Below are 12,500 nucleotides of genomic sequence, written 5' to 3' on the forward strand. Positions count from 1 at the left end.
CGGTATACTTTCCCGCTTGATAATTGCCAAAAGTAGTAAACATTTTATCTACCTCGTTTTCTGATTCCATGGAAGAAGTCATTGAACCCTTTTTTGAACTGAAAAAAAGAACAAGGTGTCAACTACATTATGGTCTTTAACATTTTTGGTATGTAATCAACTCTGAAACTGCGTGATATTATCAATAAAAGCCAATGTAAATTGTCTTTTTTCTTTTGCTTTGTTGACAGAGTTGATTTGCTTCCTTACGATCTCATCACCCAGTTGTTTCGCATCTTGTCAGTGGCTTATGACAGTAAAGGTAAAATTTTAGTACTCTGTTTTCTGAACAACCGTGTCAAATAATGTCCACGGAGTAATAATTTCTTTAACACTGTACTACAAGTCTCAATTTACAATTTAAAGTTTCCCGAAACTTTTGTGTAGCCTGGCATAAAAGAAATACTAACCACAACACTTGAACGATCCTAAAACCTGTGGATATGTCGAAGAACCCTCACAAGTTTTGCAAAGAACATTAGTGTATGACACACTCGGCTGTCGCCTCGTCCACCACTCTTGTTCTTACCACAATTTTTTAAGTCGTCTGTGATCTCAGACGGACGGCAAGCAAGGACGACAACGATGGATACTAGAACGCCGCATAACATAAAACCTCAAGTTTGCTGACGACGGTCAAGAAATTGACACGAGTGAAAAATGCACGTGCAGAGCATGCAAAGCTATTGTTTTTGCCCACAAAATATGCAAATTTGTGACGTTCTCGTTGCCGTCGCCGTGGTCTTTGTTAAAGCTCCCTATTAGCTCTGCACGCCCAGCACGTGCCTTTTACATTTTGATACATTTCTTTGTCGTTCTCGTCTTGACAACGACGTGAAATGATCAAATTTGAGGTCAATGTGGAGGACGAGAGCACCTGAAGATAAATTTTCAATGTTCTCTCTAAATATCCACACCGTTCTCACCAATTTTTATTCTTCAGTTGGAATGTGTACTCACACGTTCCAAGGCGAGCGATTCGGAGTAATCGCAAAATTATTACAGTAATGGGAAATAGTATTTTTAGACAACGTTCTCTTAGCCGTCGTCGTCGTCGTCGTCCTTGCTGAAAGTCCCTAATATTGAAATGAGACAGGTTAAGAGCCGGGTGGATCCCTTTTTCAGGAGCTCAAGCGCGGAGCCAATCTTCGATCCGAAATTCGCATCGTATCGTTCAGTCCCGAACTGAGCCACAAGCAATGCTGAGATGTTGAGGGTTTTTCTCCTACCATTCAATGGAAAATCCGTCCAAAATACCAAGAAAGATAGCCGCCGAATAAAATACATGTGAACTTTATAAGCCGTAAACAGTCCTCCCAGCTATGCTTACAGCCGCACGTTTCTCCTCGTCACATTATCTACATCATCTGCCTACACTATATTTAAAATGTATTTTCGTAACTTGTTTCGAAACTAGATAAAATGCCCTTTCGTAAGCCCTTTTCAGAAAAAGCAGGGTCTGCATTCTGATTGGTTCAAACCAAGTCTATATTAAACATCAAAAATTGAAGTGCGATCGAGAACATTTCTGCCTTGATGTCAAACGGAATTAGGCTGCTGCCGCCTCGCTTTAGAGCAAAGAGAGCCTTGCGTGTTATTTACCCTCACGGCTTCCATGCAAAGGCCAGATTACTTAGCGAGAAAATGGCGCATGCATCGTAAGAGAATTTTGTTTCTCATCCAACGTGGACGCCGTAGCCGTGATAGTGAAAAATAAAATATGTTTTAAATGACCAAGCTGGTTGAAATGTCGTGAACACATGCCGTTTCCTTGAAGTATAGCAGACTCCTCTGTTCGCTAATCAGGTCTGTTTACCACAAGTAAAGATACCTAAATCACACATGCTCACCAAAACGTGACTAAACAAAAACCAAACTTAGACCAAACTAAAGCTAATCATGACTGTGGAAACTCAAGATAAACCTTGACTCAATAACGATCACATGCACGACACGCATGCCACTGTAACGATGTTGACCATCAACTTCATTTTTTTTTTGTTCTTTTTTCGACCATGGGAACCTTTTGTTAAGATCATTTTCTTTCTCCAAAGCATCGAAGGCGATGCTTAGTTGAAGAAGGCAGTAGGGCCCAGGGGCTACGCTTCCCTTGGGATCCGGGGATCCTGGGTTCAAGACACGTTCTGACCACTAGTTGAATTTGTTTCTGGTAGTCCCTGGTTCAACTTCTCAGCTGCACTTGTAAATAGCCAACTGGTTTGCCTCCGGCGATTTGGTATTCTTGACAGTTGTTGTTGAATGTTCTGTTCTTTCGTGATTGTGTTTCATTGGCCCTGAAAAGGCCCTATGGGGAGTGGTCAATTAAGTATGTATGTATGTTTAAGGAGGGAAATTTAACAAATTGATCTCAGTTTTCCATGCGTCTGTCCTGTTATTGGTCATGAATTTCGTCATAACATTGTCAAAGTAGCTGTGGATCCACGAGGCGATAGCCGGGTGGAGCCGCAAAATTAAGGCAAAACACGAGAAGAACGCGAGACAAAAATGGGAGAAACTTCAATCAGACGCGAGCAAAATCGCGTCATTATCGCATAAATTATAAATTCATCTGTCTGTCCGCTTATTGACAATAAAAATTAGCCAATGAGAATTTTGCGGTCATTGTAAAAAAGGCTATGAAGTTAATGGTCAACATCCTTATATAAAGCTTATATAAAACATTTATATCCTTGCAAACTAATAGTTCGCTTCAATAGTACTCTTTTTTAAAACAAATTCCGGATTGAGAGGTGTCCCCCACACTTGACACTCAAGTAAAATTCATCATCATCATTATTATTTGTTCATTATTAACATTATTAACCATTACCTTCTCAAATAATGTATGTAACTATGTTAATCCGTAACATGTTTAACTGTACTATCAAACAGCAATGCCTCCAAGAGCTATGAAAAAAGTGCTCGCGGCTGAGGCATTGCGCCCTGCTGAAAGATCCGGAATGCCAGGTAAAGTAACGCAGCTAACTTCATTGATATAACATTTATAATGATAAAATAATCGATTGATAAAGATTTGGGTGAATTCTCTGATAACCTAAGGTTAATTTTTGTGACGCAACTTATGACAACAATCCGTCAGTTTTATCAATAAATTTAAAGGGACAAGACATGGAAAATTGAGTTCAGAAGCACAAAACTAGGCTCTCAGAAATGCCCAGGTTGAAAGTTTTCCAAGAAATTTTTTCATCTTAAAAGATAATTGAAATAGCACAGAATAGGCCTTCCTAAAATTGGGGTCCTGCTTAACAACAATGACAATTTTCAAGTGAAGGAGTCCTTCGATGTTTCTATCCTAACATCACCTTAAAGCTCTTTTTTTTTTAAGACCCCAAAGACTAGTTATACACGTAGTTGACTGTCAGAGGCTTTTTTAGATAAAACACGATAAAAAGAATAAGCAGTAGTTATAAGCGTAACCTAAGTCTTGTAACAAAATGTATAAAGATTAATATCCGTTGTCGGTCGTGGAAAGTGCTCTTAGCTTGCACGCCACTTTAATAATTTGAAACTAACAAAATAATGAATGGTTAATCAGGGGTTTCAATAACTTCTGAAATAGCCGTCCATGATAGCCCATTGAAGGCGGCAGTTTGACAAGTTTATGATAGCATTTTAGTGAAAATCAAGGCAAACTAGCCGGCGGTGTGAGGCAAAGCAGGCGGCGGTATACCGCCGGTAACCGGCTTCTATTGAAACCCCTGGGTTAATACATTATTTTTAAAATTTTAATTAATTCATTAATAATTTGAAACTAACGGAATATGATGGAGAACTTCTGGTGGAAGAAGGCTACCAGTTGGCTGTCTTCAAAGCGTGGTTGAATTGAACAATCGAGACCATCGAGGAACAATCAAATCATGGTAGAAGCGGGATATAAAGACGTCGCTAAGGCATGCAAATCTAACGTCCATACAGGTTGGGCACACCGCCGCCTTTGGTTTCAAACCTGTCATTGTTACACTTCGATGTCAAATACCTAATTAGTTGCATGCAAGTCTCAAATACACTCTCCTCCGCAATCTACACGTCTGTGACCACGAATCGAGAGAGGGGCAAGCTATATGAGTCTTATTTTAAATTTTAGGGGAGACTTTTTGGACAAGTGGTAGTGATCGTAGCACAATTGAAATGCAAAAGAATTAGTACGCGCCATCCTTAAACAAATGGTAAACGCCCAAGGTCGTATGTTGTTGCTGCTTGGTGAAGTTTTCTTTCCTTATTTAGGCACAACTTCATACAATCAAGATCCAACTGAACTCCAAATATCAGGTTTGTGTTTACGAGTACTTGGTTGTAATGTTGTAAACAATGTTCATTTACTCTACCTCCCCTGTCGTTGACAAGGGAGGCAGAGAAGAGAGACCCTGAAAACGAGGTTGCCAAATGCCCAGTCTTGTGTCCAGAGTGTATAGTTTTTCTCGCGAACTTAAGGTTTTCGCGTCTCAATCTTCTCACTTCGCTCATTTAAAGTGACGTTTGAGTATGTAATATTCTTGTCGACAATGAAGCTAAAGATTTTATTCCCACTGTACAGAGGAAAATTTTCCAATATGTTATGTCACTCAATTCATCCCCAGTAACCTATTTCGTTCCCTTTCAACGGCTGCTCGAGTCAGAATCGGTTGGATCATGACATGCACCCTACACTTGCCACAAGTCGAGCTCACGAGAATCCCTTGAGAAAATGTTTTGGCGAGTGAAGCGTGATTTTTCAGACGCGAAGCGGATGAGCGAGCCATCTGAATTAGACGAATGACTTTTCGAAAGTCTACATGCACCCGATTTTTCGCAAAAAGTCTAATCAGTTTGTAGTTTACAGTTTAAGCTTTGTCGGTAGAAATCAGATTTAAGCGTTACGGCCATCCATCTCGAGGAAGACCAGTTGGCCAGTGGACTTGACTCCAGCCAAATAGCTAAACCAGAGACAACTTCGAAACGGAAATGAACGTTGCCTATAGAAACCCCTGATTTCAAGGTCAGCGCCCAATTTCCTGACGACTCTTTGACTGACGTGTAGCTTCAAGTTCTTAAAAATGAAATGTCGACAGTTCTTTGCTCGTAATTTTTCAGGGCTGGAAGCTTTCTCATTTGATTACGTGGTCAAATGGCCAGTATCGTTAATTCTGAGTAAAAAGGTAAGAAAGTTTGTTCTTATGCAAGGTGTCGATTACGAATGCCGCAGCTAAAGAGATTCTCGTTATTTGATAAGGAAGCGTTTTTATGCACAGGCAAGAATGTGAGGTGAGAGAGCGAATCCCCCATACTTGGCCCTATACCAAGGAAGATTATTTGAAATCTGTTATTAGTTCCGTGTCGTAATGCGTGGTTATTTCGATATACACCTTATTAAATGATTTAACATATAATATGCGCGGATATTTTGTGATTTACGAGGTATTTTACCTTTCGGGGCTCGGGAAAATACGAGCAACTAGCAAATTGTCCGCACGTATTATCTGTTAAACCTTTCAATAAGGGATTTACTATTCCACTATTACGCCTTTTCTGGTATTTTGGCTTCTTTCTGCATTGACTGAGAATCGTATCGATTGCATAATAAGGCGTGTGCGAATGACGAGAACAACACAGATGAAACGAAATTCTAATGTCCTTTATTTGACTGGATAAACGAAATAACGAACGACAAGCGATGGCAAGCTAAATTCCCGGCCTTTGCATCCTGTCGAAAACAATTTCTTTAATGGGAAAACTCCCTTTTCGCCGGTCCGTATTTGCTGTGTTCTAAACCAGGACACTACAATGTATTACCGTTTCACATTTTGCGCGTTTTTTTTTTTTTAACCAAATTTAGTAAAATGGCGTAATAGTGAAATAAAGAGACTCCTTATTGGTCATTTGGTGGTAGTAACAACTGATAAAAATAACGTTCGCGGCCTGGGCGTGATCTAAAAATAGAATTCAAATCATTATCATGGGGGCACTCTGATTCACTCTCTTACATCGATCGGATTCTCTTGGCACAGGCCAAAGTTTCTAACTTACGTGGTTGACCAGCTCACTGGACAGGCCTTCAAGACTGACGAAAATGATCAATATTTCCAGCAGTGTAGTAGTTCTCGTAACCTATTGTATGGTATTGTGAGCAGCCTCATATTGTTTTTAAGTCTAAGTCATTGTTTCAATAGCCCATTTCCGAGTTGCTACATGCCTCAGTTTCAAAGCGAGTCCTGGTGCACAACCATTCAAATGGAATTAAATGAGTTGCGTATTCTCATGCAAATCAATCTCGTTTGCCTTACAAAAGTTGAGCACCAAGACTTGCTTCGAAGCCGAGACAAACAGCAACTCGGAAATGGCCCATTGTTTAGTCTTTTGTTTTTGGCTAGGGTGGCGAGCAAATCGCATACGTCTACTCACGAGAGCTGTTATATCACCCAACATTTTGAAAGGCACCGCCTTTCTTTATCAGGCTTTTACAAACAATGACTGTAAACCGTATGCCTTAGTCTTAAAAGCCTGATGAAGAAAGGCTGTGAATTTCGAAATTTTGGTTTTGGATCATATCTTTCAGCCTTGCTTATCATTTTTTTTTTACAATATTTGTAATGTCGGGATCCGGAGCTTCTGTTTTTTCACGCTGGTCCTTTCTTACACAGTTATGTCATGAAAATTAGCTACGCTAATAAGGTACTGACAATTTCTGAAATGTGCCCTTCTCCTTTTTAGGCCCTAACTAAGTACCAAATGCTGTTTAGACATTTGTTCTACGCAAGGCATGTAGAAAGACAACTGTGCAAGTAGGTTGTTTCGAATCTCTCCTGCTATGAAGTTATTTAAATGCGTTAGTGTTTCTTTTTTGCTGGCCATGGCGTTGACCTGTGCACATTCACCCCCTCCCCACAGAATTTTTTTCCAAGGCGAGAGGCTCGCTGTACACAGGCTTTTAAGGCGTTGGGTGTTGCGTGTGGCTTTGATCCTCCCGCTCTTCAACTGGAGCTGTCTTTTCAACTCCGGTGTCGCTTTTTAAATAGCCAACTCACTGGTCGCCACCTGTCAGGTTCCGTTTTTCAGCATGTTGTGTGTGACTTGCTTTTAAAATCGTAAAAAAGCCATTCTTCATTCGGCTAGATCGACTTTGTGCAGGCGTTCTTTAGCGAAATGTCAAGGAGGCGAAAAGAAAACCTTCAGCGCCGAGGTTTGACGTAAACCAGAATCAACCTCGGTAAAATCACAGACTTAAAGGCGCGGACGGACTGGTCCGATTACACAGGAAAACCAATATGAGAAACTGTCATTGATACTTGCGGTCGTTCTTACTGGCCTAGCTCATAGCGCATTTCAGTATGTTCTTATGCGAAGACCGCTAGAAATTATTAAAAAAATTCTCGCATTATATTATTTGCTCTTAATGTTCCCGTTATTTTTGTCACAGCAGCTGTTTATTTCATTCCTAACCTGAATCATAGTTATAGTAGAGGGACATGCCTAAACATCGCATTTGTTTCCCGTTTGATTTGTTTTGAAGAAAGCCGGATTATGTTTGTGGGTCTGTTTTTCTCTCTCTCCAGTGTCTGGGTTAGTAACAAGCGGGCGAAGTTGTTTACACTCAACTCTTCTCATTGGTAAGATTTAGCTAAGGATTTGTTCTTTATTGTAAGAGATTTGGATGACTTGAGGTTACGCACTCTTTTATAACGTTGGGCATGCTTAATGGAGAGATTTAGCACCGCCGGCGGTTTACCATGCAAAATACCAAAATTAAACGAGGCTTACCTGTAAGGTGAAGTTTGATTCGGGTTCTGTGAGTCATTGGTCGGAAGCGAAGGAGTCATGTGAGCAAGTGAGTGCCTCGGAATCCGACTTTTCAGGGTCTGAATCTCCGCTATCGCTCATGGCACTAGCTGCAGGAAGTTTTCTTCTCCTTTTTTGGTGGTGTAGCATGGTCTTCTGGTTCTTCAGCTAACCGTTTCATTGCCTTTTCCATGGACAGCATAGTGGAACGCATTTGGGTCATGGCTGACAAGACGTTAGCAAGCACGTTGTCTGTGCCCTGTGGCGAAGAATTCGCCGACTCATTGTCTTCAGAAATTAAATTTTCTTCCTCCGCCGGTGAAAGGGCGTCCCTTCCACTCATATTTTTGGCAGCCATGCGGCGATTTTCTCGGCGTTCGTTCAACACTGAGCGCACACAACAACACACGTCCGACCTTCCCGAAGGATCGCACACAACTGATCTTTCCGGACTCTTGCGCTTTCTCACGTGACTCCGTAGCGACCAATGACCAATGACGAAACAGAATCCGTATTACCACGCAAACAGTAAATTAAATTAATTTCAGTGCTCGAAATTAGCGGTCGTCCCGTCGTCCCAGGCGACCAGAAAGGCCACAGGGTAACCAGTTTTTGGGTAGAATTTAAAGTCAGGTTGCTCGAGGAAAAAACAACGGACAACCCAACCAAAAATAGAAAACGAATTTATCACAAGCAGCACCTGACTTATTTGTTGCTTGTCTATTGACAATATCCAATAGTAGTGTGAACTTAATGATAATGATAATGATAATGATAATAAATTAGCCGCAGCTGAGCATCTTCCAATGTTTTGAATATCTGTGGCTTCTACAAAATATTGTCAGATAGGAGGAATGCAAGAGACAATATCACAAACATTTAGGCGATGGAGAACTGAAACCCAGACTTTCAAAAAAAAGCACAGGCACACACTGAGAACTACGTGATACTCGAGCTCCATCGCCTTGTGATTACATCTCTAGTGCAGTTTATCGTAGGGGGATTTCCTAGTGGGCAACCAAGGATTTATCAGGGCAACCTAATTCACGGGTTTGGTTTCCCCGATCTTTTGAAACAGGGACAACCTCGAATTTTTTTTAATTTCGAGCTCTACCACTGAGGTGTTAGACAGTAAAGTCTCTGGCCCCCATTAAGAGTAAATCTTCTGTTGTAAGTATCACTCTTGATAGTGAAAGGGTTAAAGAGAATAAGAGCAATTGCCAAAATTTGCCTGACAATAGAACCCATTTTAAGCATTCTGGTCTTGGTAGTAAATGGCGGCATCTGGTCTGCTTTTACGCCAAAAAATACCCCGTGTTCTAGTTTTAAACTAATTGCTCCTGAAACGTCTATGAGTGTACTGTAAAATTTTGTTTTTGTCAGCTTTCAGTTATGTTTCTTCGGTACTTGTAAATCTATCGCATGTGGTAGTGGATCCCTTGGGTATATATGTTGTTGTTCTTTTTTTTTTTCCTTGGTTTAGAATTTTTCCAGCCAGTTCAATTTTGATTTTTCTTCGTCTAGTATTATCATAATTTGAAAGAACAACTTGCCGCTTCTAGTTCTACGCGTGGTTGCCATAACGACTTAATTTGGACCCCCCTTCAGTGCAATTTAGGATGAAATTATACCGCTCTCCTCCAATCAGAACCGAGTAATTTTCTCAAGTGTTTTTCGTGTTCTTATACGTTTTGCTCTAACATTTCTAACTATAGGTACGCTGCTGCATTTGCCTTACGTCAGCGAATGCTGCACTTCGTTCAAACATACGAACACTACATGATGTTTGAGGTGTTGGAACCAAGCTGGCATGTGATGGAGAAAAGCTTTAAGACGGTAACAACCATAGTCTCAATGACATTTTCTTTACAATTGAGGCTGAGTACCATGGAGAGAAGCGAATTTGCTGGTGCTCGTTTTGATAATAGCCTTGTTTCCTTCTTTTGTTGTGTGAATTCAAACCGCTGACCGGTTGGCTTCTGGGATAAGGACTATAAATCGTAGGCCCCGTCTCGCATTTTCCAGCGTCTGAAATTAACCTCTTTCTATGGGCGCCAACTGGCGACTAGATAAAATTTTCGGTCGCCAGATGGCAAATAGTGGTCGCCAAAAATGTTCGCCTGAAAAATGCATGTTTGGACATTTTTATGGATTTCAGAAAGCAACGACAGCGCGGTCTTGTGTACGTGTCAAGCTTTTTTTTTCCGCTTTCATCCGCTCTCATTTGAATGAAAGCGGACCTTTTGGAGAGAAAATATATCCCACCTCGAATGCAAATTTAGACATTCATCTGCCCCTTAGTTCGTTGAATGTCAGCCACGGAAACACGAGTCGCGTTGTTATATTTCTCACACCAGTCCCTCTCTTAAAATACGTATTGCGTTTTTTCGCCCGCAATACGTATTTTAAGAGAAAACAAAAAAACGTGGCGGCTTGCAACGTTATGGAGGTAGTTAACGGGAAAACTCCTTTCGTTTTGGTTTCAAAAACATCGGCAAGACAAAAACACCTGTTGTCAAACGGCTCTGAACTTTGTTGCCAAACAAATTATCTGGACGTAAAAGTTAACAATACCATTGCAAATAGCAGTGAAATTTTGGTCGCCAGTACTCAATTTTTAGTCTCATTGGCGACCAGGAAGGCGCAATTTCGGACCCTGTGTGTGTGTGTGACAGTGTGTATTTTTTTATTCCACGATTTGCAAAAAAATGCATTTGATATCAAATTTAGCTTAAATTAAGTGTGTAAGTTCGCTGCAACTTATTGGGTTGTTCCTTTGGCGCGAAAAGAAGAGTTTATTGATGAGTAAAGCATTTTTCGGTCCGAAGTTTAGATTATAGAGGTTTTCTTGTTTTCGAAAATGCTGAAATCATTGACACTCTTTCCAGGTAACCAACATTGATGGTGTTTTAGAAAATCATAATGACTTTTTGGACCGCTGTCTTAAAGACTGCATGCTTACAAACCCAGAGTTGCTGAAGGTAAGTGACACATCAAGTATTCAGTGTTTTCTAACTAACTGAGGTGTAATATTCGTGTATTTGTGAAGAAAACATGCAAAAATGATGGTAGACCTTTGTAAGAAAATTATCTGTCTCTCTTTCAGTTTTTTTTTTTTTCGTCTTCAGGTTGTGAGCAAATTAATGTTGGTTTGCGTAACATTTACGAATTGTATGCAGGTGAGGTACTCTGTCTTGTAGAAATCAGAGAAGGCTGTTTAATTAAACGAAGGAAATTTATCATGTTGCTCCAACTCCAGCAATTCGCGCTGAAATCCCGCCGAGATCACAGCGGGCCCCATGCGCGGGATACAATCTCGTCTTGGGTTTTCATTTTCCCGGTGATAAAAAAATCTTTGGGACCAGTTTCACCCTGGAGCTTTGGATTCAAGCTCGGGGACACGCTTCCTTTGCAATATATATATTTTTTTCTTTCTTTGGCTAGAGATTTACCCAGAGTGCAACCGTGGAGTCTCAGGAAACTGATGCGCCAGGTTTGAGTGTTATGAGCAAGAAAGGTCCGCCGCTGAATGAGCAGGAGAAAAAGAAAACCACTGTCAAGGTCAGTTTTTGTCAATCTTTTTACCTGTTACCTCAACAGCTGCAACTAGACAATTTATCCACCAAAACCATTAATGCAAAAAGGTCTATTTATACAGGATTATTCTTAATCAGGAGCACATCAGGAGGGATTTTCCAAGGCTACGCTCTGTTTTCTTTCAACAAATTATCACTGCCGATATTGTGGGTGACTCCTTTGGGCCAAAGCTAACCATGTACAAAGGCGCCCTTTATTTAGCTTTTTATTTCGTTTCGTTACCTTACGTTTGGATATTTAAAATATTTTTAGTCATTTACAGGGTTCTTGCTAAGTTTTTGCACAGGAGGTAAAAAACCAAAAATAGCAGGTAACTTTGTTACCTGCGCCTGCACGGGCTAGCGAGCTCAAGTCTTAACTTGACGTTCGTATCGATCGCTGTCGCGTGCCAGCGCCTGCTCAATTTATTTAATACTCAGCAAAAGGAAAGAAGGTTGTGCTATTTCATTGATTTTCACTCGCCACCGCTTTTCTGACGCTTTGGTTGAAAACTAAACTCCGAAAGACCTTTCTGTCGTTTTCCACGCTTGGATGCCATGTTGTAAACGTTTAATAATGGTTATGGGGGTTTCCCCTGGCCGCGGGAGGAATGGGAAGGAAACATGGCGGACATCGTTTCGAGGGATGAGTTGGCAAAATCAAGCTGGATTGCTTTAACAAATAGTATATTTTCGAAGCGATAACATGTGTCAGATATCTTCACAGGATTGGTTGGAGGGGGAAAGCAATATTTTCACAAAAACGCAATGTAATTTCACCTTTGAACAGACGAACATTCGTTGCCGGGATAATTTCGGTAAATATTTCAGCGAAACAGCCGGTAACATTTACTTGAACAGCCGGTAAAAGTAACCGGTTACCGGCTCTTAACAAGACCCCTGCATTTACCGGGCTTGAAATTCTCCGTCGCCTTTTTATCCATTTCGGGAAATACCACTCGTTCGACATCTCGGTCTTGGCAGTATACAGGACGGACGTCAACTGAAATACCACTTGTCTCCTCCACCTCGGTGGGGAGGGGTCGGAAGGTTCAGGTTTCAGGTTCCACTTCCGACTTCCGTTACGGGCGTTCGGGTTTTTTTCCGAGTAAG

At 40.9% G+C, this 12,500-nt stretch overlaps 1 protein-coding gene across 2 annotated transcripts in view; it reads left to right on the top strand.

The window, feature by feature from the left end:
• Nucleotides 1-12,500, top strand: part of LOC138008327 (gamma-tubulin complex component 2-like) — a 41,914-nt gene that overhangs the window by 25,318 nt on the left and 4,096 nt on the right. The window contains exons 23-32 of one of the 2 annotated variants that reach the window (XM_068855633.1): nucleotides 231-301; nucleotides 2,932-3,006; nucleotides 4,285-4,329; nucleotides 5,131-5,195; nucleotides 6,748-6,818; nucleotides 7,590-7,643; nucleotides 9,528-9,648; nucleotides 10,701-10,793; nucleotides 10,941-10,991; nucleotides 11,257-11,373. In XM_068855633.1, the coding sequence (XP_068711734.1) occupies nucleotides 231-301; nucleotides 2,932-3,006; nucleotides 4,285-4,329; nucleotides 5,131-5,195; nucleotides 6,748-6,818; nucleotides 7,590-7,643; nucleotides 9,528-9,648; nucleotides 10,701-10,793; nucleotides 10,941-10,991; nucleotides 11,257-11,373 (763 nt within the window). The remainder of the gene's footprint in view (nucleotides 1-230; nucleotides 302-2,931; nucleotides 3,007-4,284; nucleotides 4,330-5,130; nucleotides 5,196-6,747; nucleotides 6,819-7,589; nucleotides 7,644-9,527; nucleotides 9,649-10,700; nucleotides 10,794-10,940; nucleotides 10,992-11,256; nucleotides 11,374-12,500) is intronic. The other variant, XM_068855634.1, reaches the window with a different exon arrangement.

This window comes from Montipora foliosa, chromosome 6 (assembly GCF_036669935.1).
Source record: "Montipora foliosa isolate CH-2021 chromosome 6, ASM3666993v2, whole genome shotgun sequence".
Classification (NCBI taxonomy): Eukaryota; Metazoa; Cnidaria; class Anthozoa; order Scleractinia; family Acroporidae; genus Montipora; species Montipora foliosa.